This window comes from Dryobates pubescens, chromosome 4 (assembly GCF_014839835.1).
Source record: "Dryobates pubescens isolate bDryPub1 chromosome 4, bDryPub1.pri, whole genome shotgun sequence".
NCBI lineage: Eukaryota > Metazoa > Chordata > Aves > Piciformes > Picidae > Dryobates > Dryobates pubescens.
This window is the reverse complement of record NC_071615.1, coordinates 43285287-43297292: the sequence shown is the minus strand read 5'-3', so window position 1 is coordinate 43297292 and position 12006 is coordinate 43285287. Positions and strand designations below refer to the sequence as shown.

The following is a 12006-nucleotide window of genomic DNA, read 5'->3' as shown; positions in this document are numbered from 1 at the left end:
TATCTAGGTAGTATGGTTGCTATCTGTGACTTAAACAAGTACCCAAAGCACATCAATTTCACAGGCTCTTCCTGGCTGAAAAAAACCCCAAACTTATGTCAGGTATAGTTCACTGAAAAAATACAAGGATCAAAGCATAGTATTTATCTGCTATTGTGATTACAGAGTAGCAACAGGGTAGTATAAATTGACCAATCCACCCCAAACCCCCCAACTTACAGTTAATTATGAACTGAGAGCTTAACGTATCAAAAGCTCAAGAAATATACCGTTTCAAAAGAGTCACAGCCTATCAGTATAAAGGAAGTATATAAAACTATTTTATTGACCACTGTTCACCAGTATTTACAATAAAGTAAACAATATACAGTCTGATAACATTCAAATTACTACAAAGTTAGTTTTCACTTGGTCTTCTTGAGAGCAAGCGATCCCAAATACTAAAAAGAATGATTCTACAGGTTTCAAGAGCTAGGTTTGGGTAAAGAAGATACATGCACATCGATAGTACAGAAGACAAAAAAAACATCTGTGAGTTTGTTCAGACATTCAATAGGATTCTGTAGTAACTATGGAAGTTTCTGAATGTTTTATAAAAGCTTTTAGTAATATGGAGGAAGTAGTAGTATCAAATGTGATAAATGGAACAAGTCGCAGAAAGCTTTTATTTACCGGCTGTCGATGCAAAACGTACTACTTCAAAAAAATATCAAATTTGATCCGTTAGAACATATGCTTCTCACATTGCTAATAAATCAAATTTCAGGTTTTAATATTCATATATATATAAAATAAAAAAAAAATAATAAAATCAATGCAAACAATTATTGTGCTTCATCTTCGGGGCATGAGTGCCAAGTTAGTCGCTCTTCATAAAAAGCGATTACGATCTGAGGACACTTCACATTAGCTTCTTTAGCCAGCACCAGATCTGCCTCATCAGAATCTTTCCTGTTGCAGAAGAAAAGGGGATTTAAGAAAATGCATACTTGTCAACTCAATGAATTTAGCAGCTCTTAAGAAGGTCAGTAAGTTCTGAAAAGAACGGCAACTAGAAATGTTTTCAGGGTACATATTTCACTATAGCTACCAAGGATTTCCACGCTAATGGCAAGGTTTCTAACTGCCTTTTTGGAGAGGAAAACGCTGCTCAAAAGGAGCCATTTACAGTTACCTATTGCAGGATGTAATGAAAGAAGTAATTTTGTCTTGTAAAGCACAATCAGAACTTCAAGGTGAGACTTTAGAAACTCGGTATCAGCAGTCTTAAGAGATGGGATTTCCAATCAAAATGTTATTACTGTTTATGCAATTAACTTGCTGTGTTTCACACTGCTACTCTTGATGCTGCCTCAGGGTAATAAACTAAATTTTCCAGTCTGACATGCTTCAGATTCCATTTTAAAGGGCAAGCTGCCTTTACAAGCCAGTTTTGTGCATACATGTTCATATCTATTGTTTGCTGCCTACAATCAATTATGAAAAACTAATCCACTGCAATACAAGTAACAAAAAAGTGCTTCTTTTCGTACGTCTGCTTCATTTTGCACGTTTGTTTCATTTGCAAATCACCACTACAGAAATTCAAACTGTCACAATCTGTATTTTGCAACACTTCTTAAGTTTCACATCAAATTGATGGGCAATTTGAAAAGGCAGAAGTGAGGCAGAATACTCCAAAGCACTGATGTACAGTCGTCCAGGCAGATCACGTGGCAAATCATTTTTCTGGAGAACGCTCAGTTTAGCTCCAGAAAATGATGCCCTTCACAAAGTCTGTGGAAAGCTATCGTTCTTCTCATCCTGCCACCATAAGAATTTGGACCCCCAGCAAATGTGAATTCAATCTCCTATGTTCTCAGGACTGGGGAAAAAGTACTAATTTTATCCTACTTGTTCACAGGGCAAGAAGTCCTTCTGTCCACGGTGTTAGCTGATGAAACTTGTCTCCAACTACTCTCCTGACAACACAAACTTACCCCCATCCCTTTCCCCTTCTTACTAGGTCACAACGATAAACCTCTCCTTCATGTTGTTTGTTCTTCATTTCAAACTCAGTTCCCTCAACATATCTGCATCCATTTCCACTTGGTTGCAGCAGAACAGCTGGCAGTGTAGTTGGTTAAATGGTTAGTTATCCAGCAGCTGGCTTCTGCATATTGGAATACATAAAGCTGGATTTCTGCCTGCCATTCCCTCATCAAGAGCACTACTGACGAGCCAGCTTTTCCACAAAAATGACAATTTTCCTGTATTTTACCAGAATTTGTCTTTCCAATGTCTACTTCTGTAAAACTGAACCAATAGAAGCTGAAGTTATTTTAGGTTCTGAAGGAAGAGGGACTGACTGATTACAGAAGCTTTGTTTTTGATAACACAAGGTTAATAGGCAGACTACCAGACTTCACATCTTACTCTTGAAGTTGTCTCATTAGCTTAATTGCAGCCTGCCCTCCCTTAAGATGGACAAAAACTGTGGATGTAAGACTTACCATTTCATGAGGAACATAAGCTCCCCACTGCTATCTGTAGCCCCAATTATTCTCTCAGGATCAAGACCCCTTGCAAACCCTCTTGGTTTATCAACCTGTTGAGCAAGCGAGAAGATCGTTACCTAGGTTAGGATAAAACTCAGTTTTGGCATTAAAACTGCATATATGCATTTTTGTGTGTGTACACATATACATGTGCACATCAGAACAAAATACATAGCCTTACATAATTAAACAAGCTATAATTAGACATAATTGTCTGAAGATGGCATTAATGTTATTTTTTTCATGATTGGTCTTCAGGTCAAGTCATTTAGATGTGAAGTCACAATGAAGGAATTTTACATCCATGTTTCTAAGCATTTACTTCTGAAAACTCAATAGATGAAACAAGTGATCTAAAAATCTTTGTAACAGATAAAGAAAAGAGCATGGCCAGTAAAAGAAACAAAATAGGCAAAGCAAAAATGCACTCCTAGAAGTGGGAAAAACACACCATTTTCAGCAAAACAACAGGTCTGAGTTGGCTCAAGCCAACCATGAAACTGCACCCTTGCAGAATCTCTTAACTCTTCTTGGCTCACTGAGATTGCACTAGTAGTAAGGAATGTCACAACTACTTCCTGTATTAGTTCCTCTAGATTCACAATATCCGTTTTGAGACAGGGGCCGCTACAGGACCAGAAGAAGACACACAACTGACTTCATACCAAAACTAGAATGTTCTTTGTATCATCAACTATTCCCTCTGATGACTTTCAACGTTATTTTTTACAATAGCCACACATCCAACAGTTGTCTTCAGTAAACCACTGACAATGCCAACCAGTTTCATTTGAAATTGCTAGTCTGAAAAGTTTACACAGAAAAGTGAACTATTGAGCACGTAATTACGTAAGTGTTGGTTTGTACTCATCACCACTAAAATTTGTCGTATCATTTGTTCCTTTAAATTGTATGAGAAACCCAGAAAGGTAGGCTTTCTTCAATCTCCCTTTCTACTCCCCTCTCCACCACGTCTGGGCCTAATCTACGTTAACTGTTCATCTTCACGTTTTGCCAATCTTGCCACTTTCCTATTTAAAGTCATATCCTAAATACGAAAGCTAAACCAGAACTTCATCTTTGTTGCATTCATGAGCCTTTCGCTCTAACACAAAGTTGGCCACTTAGTATCATTCATAAATAACTCTTCACCTGTCTTGCTTTCAGTTATTCAGTAGGAATCATGGGACAATGCAAGAACTTTAACTCATCACATCTATCAATCAGCTTTTACCCATCATTTGGCTAGTTTCGTTAACCACCATGAATTATTACTCTTTTCAAGCCACAGTTCCAGAGGCTGTGTTTTTTTACAGTTTTAAACCTGTGTTTGGTCTCATTCTCAAAGTCACAACAGGATTTTGAGGGGGGCAGGGATGGAAAGGTAGGGAAGAGATGCAGGAAAAACAAAGCTTAGCACATGAACATATACTTACAGAATCACGCTTTTTCTTTGATTTACTATCATCAGATTCGCTATCTGACAAAGCTTTTCTTTTGGCACCATCTGTTTTTTCTTTACCAGCTTTCTGAGAGTTCAGAAAAGCTTCGATTAACTCTGGACAATCTAAGTTTTCTTCAGGTTCCCATGTGTTGTCAGCACTGAAACATACACACATTTATGTAAAACTAGGAAAAGAAGAAAAACGTAAAACTAGCCACATGGCTCACCTTAAGCAATTTAATTTTTTTTCTCATTATGTAAGGCAGGTTTTCTTAAATTTAAGGATGCTTATCTTGCCATCTTTAACTTTCATGTACTGCATTTAGTGACTGTAAGAAATATGCTCTATTGCTGAAGAACAATGTTCTTAAAACTGGAGATACAGAATAAGCAGCTCTATTAACTCCCATCATCTGGGTAGGATCATAGGAGTTAAACAGAGCCATTCCCACTCTAGCAAAACCTACCTGTCCATTTAAACTGGCTCTCTTCCCTGGTTCCTCTAAAGACTGTCCATGCAAACAAACTGTATTATATAAACACTAAGACTTGCAGAGAACTGAATGTACAGAATGCTCTCTACCTACAGCCTAAGTATCTATGTCTAAGCTTCTATATATGAGGAACACTCTCAAAAGCTGTCTGCTAGCATTGATCTCAACTATATCTACAACTATCTTCCTCCTTCAAGTGACTACAGGAGGAACAAAGGTTTCATGTCCAGAGCTGGTCACTGCAAAGGTTCCAATCTGTGTGCATTTTGTTAATTAAAATTTTAATAAGGCCATGAATGCTCCCTACAACAGCTAAGTACTTCATCAGAAGTCCTCATGCACATACACTGCCGGTGCTACTGCATAAGCAGGGTGCCTACAAATTATTTTTGGTTACTAAACTGTATTTTTGTAACTTCAGTTCTGATCCTCAAATAGCATTGCATTTTGCCTTTATGCAGTTATCACTACACAAATTTCAAGTGCTAGAATGCAGAATGTTGCAATGCCATCACTTACTTTCAAATGCTAGGTGCATCACCTTTTTTCAGCTAGTAGTCTGCCAGAAAGTGTCAAGAGAGAGAGAGGAAGGAAGGAAGGGAGGGAGGGAGGGAGGGAGGGAGGGAGAGGAGGGGGATGAAAGGGATAGGGAGGGAGGGAAGGAAGGAGGGAGGGAGGGAGGGAGAGGAGGGGGATGAAAGGGATAGGGAGGGAGGGAGTGGGGACAACTATGTCTTTGACAATCAACTTTTTAAGTCCACTACAAGGTTTTTTCCTGTACTTCCTTAAGTCCTGGAAAAGAGATTCAAAAGAGACCTTTTTGGGCATACCTAATAATGGCAATCATGCCACAGAATTCCTTATGCAGATTCATCTAATTTAAGAGCAGTTCAGAAAAGTGAGTAATAAGCAAACTGTCTTCTTCAAATTCATTGCTTCAGAGATGCCTACATTTTTAAACCCTTGCAAATTTCTTACTGTGAAGTAATACTCATTCCACCACACATCCAACAACTGTCAGATTAGCTGACCTTAGTAAGATGCTGACACAAGTTAAATCAAAGGACAGTGGTAAAAGAATAATCACTAAGGAGTTGGTGAAAGCCTTGGAACATTTTGTGAGCACAAACACTAAGCTGCCCATCTTCTGTTTTATTTTCATACTTTACTGCCCCACTTGACACCATTTACGGACATCATACTATTGTTTCAGTTGGAAACGACCTTTAAGATCATCCAGTCCAACCGTTCCCTAACTCTACCAAGTCTGGTGATAAACCATGTCCCTCAGCACCACATCTATGAGCCTTTTAAACACCTCCAAGGGACAGGGATTCAATCACCTCCCTAGGAAGCCTATTCCAGTGTTCAATAACCCTTCCAGTGAAGGGTTTGCTTCTAATATCCAAACTGAACCTTCCCCGGTGCAACTTAAGGCCATTTCCTCTGTCTTTCCCTTGGGGCTCTTTAAAACGTATCCCTACAAATCAATTCCCTCCCTGCACAGTTATTTCAAGTAAGTGGTTAGTATGCACCATTCTATCAAAAAAAAAAAAAAAAAAAAAAAGGGTAAAAAAAAGAAAAAAAAAAAAAAAAAGGGTAATGCCTTACTCTGTAAATCCTTTCCACTTCAAGTAGTATTCCACCTTTCCATTTACAACACGTCTGTCCAGGACTTTCTCCACAACAAACTCTTCAGGCTCTGCCTCTTCAACTTTTTTACCTTTGCCATTCTGTTTCTTTCCCATTTTGTGCTACAAAAGAAATTCAGAATGACATTATTCATTCTTTTGTCTTACACATGTACTTCACTGGCCAAATCCAACTTTGCTTAGTAACAGCAAAGAATCGTGTATTTATTCACACTAAAGCCAGCAGCTCAGACTCCTTTTACGTTAGGGCATGTGGTCAGGTAACCTGAGCAAGACATGGGCTGGTTTTTTTTTTCAGTTGCTTAATGAGATACCCAACGCCACTTTTTTCAGTAGGTGAAATATTTTTGTCCATACGCTCAGCGCCCCTACTTCCCTTGCAAATTTAATTCTCAGCGCTACATGCTCAAAAAATTCAGGAAGCTTCTAAAAATTAACTCTATGCCTGTGAAAAGGCAGAGGGCAAGAAACAGCATAAGGCAGAAGTAAAGAAAAGTGATAAGGGAACTGTGAAAATGCGTAAAATAGAAAAGGGGCGGCACTCCAAAAAAAAAAAGGTGGTTACTACCTTTTCCAACAACAACAACAAAAAAAAGAAGCTGATGGGAGCAAAGTTTATGATGCATTGCTACAATAGACAAAATACTCCACAATAACCCGTAACTACTGAACAAGATGCATGCTAGGAGCATTCCATTACTACAGTCCCTTCTCATTCTTAGCCATGCACCAATGTAACTCACATTCAAACAGAGGTCACAAAGGTGCAGAAATTTAAGACAGCTACACTTAAGTACAGCACTTAACACATAAACAGGTTTTTGCTAACTTTAAAAAACTTTGTGGTTTTAAGTTTACATTTGATACCTCAAATAATATTCTTTAAGTTCTTAAAATAAATATTACATCCACATCATCCTCAAGGCATTCCCAGTTTAATAAGGCACGATTAAATAGTGATAGGACAGATTGCAGAATTTCCTCAATTGTAATCTGAAAAATGTTGGAAGGAGCCTATCATGTCGTTGCATTGCGTTTCTGGAGCACTAGCAGACCAAAAGCAGTTTGCTTGCCATTTTGGACTGCACCTTACAAGGAAACTGTTAAAGTGGCAGCCATAAACTAATGAGAGCAGTATTAAGCTCCTAAAACATATAGTCATACAACACCTCAAAATCAAACCAGACAGAACTAACTCCTCACTAATGTACTCCCTACAAAACAGAAAACAAACAAGCAAAAATCACAAAGCACCTCTACTTGCTCAGCGGCCTCTCTCTGGTCCTCCCTAGAATTAATATGGATTGGATTGAGAATACTCTGAAACACTTTTGAAACTGTGAAATTTTTAGACTCTGTAGAATTTTGTCTTGATGTGAAATGTTAAAATTTAGGTCAGACACAAGGAAAACTGTCTTCTTTTGGGAAACTGAAGATTTTAAGCCAATTCATTCTTTCCAATGCCCTGTCTTTGTCTCCTTTATTTTCACAATTTTTCCCTCTCTCCCCAAAATGGCTTTACTCTGGCTAGCAACGCATAAACTGAAAGTGCAAACAAAGAGGAGGAAAACCTCCCAGCTTCTCTTTCATACAGCAAGTTTCTGTATAGATCTCATGTGATACTTGTTTTGATTCAGAAGCATAGAAGCGAAATTATCTAGAACAGAGCATGTATTTCCCATTAGATTTTATCTGCCTGCGTATCCCAGGTGTATTTTGACCACAGCATTCACATCTGAAAAATGTCAGCTTAAGCACACTGGCTTTTTTTGCCTCCACAAGAAAAAGTAAGAAAGACTGAAATTGAAGGAAAATAGAAACATGATTATGTCCAATGCTTCTATGAAGGCAGCTTCTTTCAAGAAATGGAAGTGTGGAAAAAAAGGTGGAGATGAGGAAAACAAAAATAGAAGCAGAGGAAAAAAAGACACAGACTCACTATACCATAGTAATAACAATTATAATTACTGGTGATGAGGCAAGCAGGCTACAAGTGGGGAACATCTCCATCTGTGCTCTCCGTTGGACTAAAATTCTTTGATTCAAGGGAAGACTGCTTCCTGGTACTCTTTCGGCTTCACTAATTCTCGTCACTTAAAGATAAACGTATTGGATTTCTGTATCAAAGCAACTTCTTAAATTAACTTTCTAAGACTTAAGTGTCTGTATGATCTTCCACAGCAGAAAAACAATGTCATGGGAATCTGTATTTTTCTCTTGAAGTAAAAAAATAAATAAATACAATAAAAAAAAAAAAAATCAAAATATGCTGCTTTTTGGTTTTAAATATTAGATATTTAGTAAGTTCCTGTGCGCCATCAGCGCTGCTTTCCAGACTCTGGAGCCCTTCCAACCTATTAAAACAACAGTTGATTGCAGAACCTGCAGAAATACTGAACATGTTAAAAACCTATGCATTCTGAGATCACACAAGCCAACCTTAATCTTGGCCCACAAGTGAACGTGGTACCTGACTGAAATTAAAGGGTATTAAATGTCCACCAGATCCCTGAAGTTTCCTTCCCTAGGGTTGCCTGTTGTAAGCTGTAACTTGGGCATGTGACCACTGAATGCTAACCTTCAGCTTGTCTCCCTTTCTGCATTTAGAAGTCACATATGACAGATGCAGACCTGTGGATAACCACTTTCTTTGAGGAACAAGATTAAAACACTGATGTGACACTGTGGTGAAGGACTTTAACGTACAAGAAGTAACACAACTGGAATTACAGTTCCAGAGCTACGCTATCTCTTAATGCATTTAGGTTTTGCATGCAAATACACAATGAAGCAGAATTAGTTATGGTTCCCATGGGAACCATAACTGATTTTCTGACCTGTGCAGCAAAATTTTCAACATCATCAAAAGATTAAAAATACTGCATTCAGAGAGTCTTTCCTCTCCCTGAAGCACCCCTTCCCCAGGCTAATTCATTCTCTTCCTCAAATTAGGGAAAGATGAGCAATCAATTACTAAGAGAAAGTCCAGGCGTTCACCTTGGTGAAATCTTGTGTAATAGTTTGTCATCACACAATACAGAAGAAGCACTCCATTGTACTTCTAAGCCAAGAGTTAATGTAAGTTTTTAACTATCTTGATCTGGGTCAACCAGTAATCATTTCAGTAAATTTCAGAACAGACCTGTTCTGTGCATTATAAATCCATTGTTCTGCTTTCCAAATTTCAAATTCTACATGGGTATTTTTGCTCACTTCCCCACCTCAACCTCAGATGCATCTCACGCTATACTTTTTGAGTTCTGTCTTTCACAAAGCTATGTATCATATTTTAGTCGAATGGTAACCAGCAACCAACTGCCCTCAGAAGTCCATATTTTAATGCCAAGCAAAGCTTTACAGGACTTGAGATCCATGAATGCATCATTATAACGGTCCAGGAGGGGTTGACATCTGATAATCTCTGCTCCTATGAAATTCAAAGAAACTGTTATTTGTTAAAAATAATTTCAAAGGCATCTTAACTATGCCGCATCATTTCCCAGATATGTTGTTTTTCATCTGTAAAAACTGCCTTTTCTCAGGCCATTAGTTTTCCCCAAATACACTGGGAGAAATTAAATGAATACATGATTTGATTTTTCACATAGGTGGTGAATTACATGGCGTACTGAAAGGAGTCTAAAAAAAAAAATCCTCAGTATTTTCCACTGCAGAACAGGCGAAATAGTACAAAGTCCTTTAATTATTTTCTTTTTTTTTTTTTTTTTCCCAAGAAGTCTCTTTTAGAAATGGCAGATTTATTAAAGCCAATGTCCTTTCTAGTAGCCTTACTTTCTGGACCTGAAATTCTGGTCAGAATAATGCTGGGGAGGGGAGATGTGGATGTATCTTTTAAATGGAGATGCCAAGTTAAAAGTTTGAAGAAAAATATGTTGATTAAATCCTTATATACTTTAGGTGTGCATGAACTTACCAATGCAGTTTTATTGGAGGCCATTTTTATTGCAGACTTGCAGAGCTTTTACTAGAAAAATGCATGACAATTAAAAGGAAGTTTACATTACTCAAAGAAAGGCATCCCAATACAAGCATGGTCCTTGTCCAACCCCCATGTATTCACTGCATATAACATTTCTAATACGGATTAAATCCAGAACAAAAAGTAGGTTACTACTTTGTCCGGCATAACCCAGTAACACACCGATAATGCTAACCAGGATAAACAATACTGACAAAGTGGTATATGGGTTGAAAAAAAGGTTTTTCCCCAAGGCCTTCAAAGGCACAGGGATGTTTCTAGGGAAAAGGGGGAGGACCATCAGGGATGCTTTTTTCCTAAAACCCAACAGAACGAGAGCTCAGATTCTGGCAGTTGAGATATACCCCTAGGCATATTAACTGCGAATCTGGGGGGCAGCAGCTACATAATCTGCGGTGTAATAATGAGTCACCCATAATCTTACATTGTATTAAATGCTTAAAACAGCAAGTATTTATCTTAGTGCAACTATAACGTTGCCTTCTGCTTCTCAAGTTTGCAAGAGTTAAGGTCCTAGAGCAATATTAACTCCGCTAAACTGTACGTGACATTTTTAACCTATGCAAATGATGCTGAACACAATCCATCCCCTTTTCCATGTCATTTCTCTTACTCGCCACCTCCTTAGGCACGTATTGGCCCCGCCCCCCTGCAAACTATAGAACTGTTAGAATTCCCCATATGCCTGGGCAAGGCAAAAGAGAAAAGTCGTTCAAGGCCAGAAAACCTCTCGGACTCTGTAAATCCCGCCGGACTCTTCCCTGACACGGGAGGCAGATTTGGGCAGTCCCATAGGCGGTGGGGTAGGTGAAGTGGGAGAGGGGCTAGAGCTAGGGCCCCGGCGCAGAGGTACTTGTCTTGTCCCCGTTTGAAAAGCAGGAGAAAGGGGAAAATAAACAGCAGTAACAGTAACAAAACCCCCGTGCCACCCCACCAGAAAATAAAGGCGGCCCTGCGGAGGCCTGCCGGGGAAGGCTGCGCCTCGGGCCTGCGGTGGGCGCACGTGAGGCCGACAGGGACGCACCGTGCAAACTAACGGGACTACCCCGGGCGGCACGGGGCCTGCCCGCCGCCCCACAGCCAAGGCGGGGGCGCGGGTCTGCCGATCCCGCACCGGACAGCACACGCTGCCCGGCAGGCCCCATGCGCCGCGCTCCCGCCGCCAGGGCCCCTTCCATGCCGCCTCCCCCACCCCGCCACGTTTTCCCCGGGCCCGGCACACGCCGGAGAGCGGAGACGCCCGGCGGTGGAGGCCGCCCCTCGGCGGTGGCGGACTGGCTTTGTCTCCCGAGCGTGTCCGCCACCGCCGCGCGGGTGCTGCTGCCCCTGCCCCCGCCCCCCAGCGCAACCCTTCTTCCCCGCGGCAAAGCCCGCTCGGTCCGAGGCTTTCCCTCCCTCCCTGCCGCGGAAGGCCGGGAAGCGCCGTGCCAGCGCCGAGGCCGCGGTCCCCGGGCAGCCCTGCTCCGCCCGTTACCCCCCGCCGCCAAGGAAGCGGCAGCGTACTGACGGGGTTTTCGGGAGGGGGGGAGGAAGCGGGCGGGCTGCGCCCCGTATCTCCCCGCAACGGCCCGCAGGCAAGGCTTACGCAGCGGGGCGCAAAGGGGAGTCGGGGCGGGGGAAGGGGGAAAAGAAGACGGATGGAGTAAAAGAAAGAGGGAGAAGGAGATAAGGATACAGACTTCAATGGTGTCCAGCCGCTCGGGTCTCCCGTCTCCTCCTTGCTCTCGCCCTGCGCGCACTGAGCAACGGCGGCAACAGCGACATCTGAGGGGGGTTGAGGCGGGGGGTGGGGGAAGGGAGAGAGACACAGAGAGAGGGAGGGGGTGGGGAGCGGCTGGGCGGCAGCGCGGCGCAGGGCAGGGCGTGCACGGCGGCTGGT

The 12006-nt window shown here is 41.3% G+C and overlaps 1 protein-coding gene across 3 annotated transcripts; it reads right to left on the bottom strand.

Annotated features, from left to right (window-relative positions):
* Positions 1-300: 300 nt before the first annotated feature.
* CBX3 (chromobox 3) lies at positions 301-11918 on the bottom strand. Of its 3 annotated transcripts, XM_054161196.1 has the most exons (6): positions 11807-11918; positions 10062-10112; positions 6087-6229; positions 3974-4139; positions 2493-2587; positions 301-951 (listed from the first exon to the last, which is right to left on the bottom strand). In XM_054161196.1, the coding sequence occupies exons 2-6, from the start codon at positions 10083-10085 to the stop codon at positions 825-827; spliced, it is 555 nt and encodes a 184-aa protein (XP_054017171.1). In that variant the 5' UTR covers positions 10086-10112; positions 11807-11918; the 3' UTR covers positions 301-824. The 3 variants fall into 3 exon arrangements, with proteins under 3 accessions (XP_054017171.1, XP_054017172.1, XP_009907004.1); XM_054161197.1 differs by lacking the exon at positions 10062-10112 and having other exon boundaries at positions 11807-11911; XM_009908702.2 differs by lacking the exons at positions 10062-10112; positions 11807-11918 and adding an exon at positions 8096-8340.
* Between the last annotated feature and the right edge of the window lie 88 nt (positions 11919-12006).

Bases quoted from the DNA above. Each gene is read 5' to 3' on its own strand.
- CBX3 (XM_009908702.2), bottom strand. From the start codon at position 8,137: ATGGAGATGTTCCCCACTTGTAGCCTGCTTGCCTCATCACCA. The intron at 6,230-8,095 runs GTAATTATAATT...TTTCTTTTGTAG, and splicing joins GCCTGCTTGCCTCATCACCA to CACAAAATGGGAAAGAAACA. The intron at 4,140-6,086 runs GTAAGGCATTAC...TGTATGTTTCAG, and splicing joins AAGTGGAAAGGATTTACAGA to TGCTGACAACACATGGGAAC.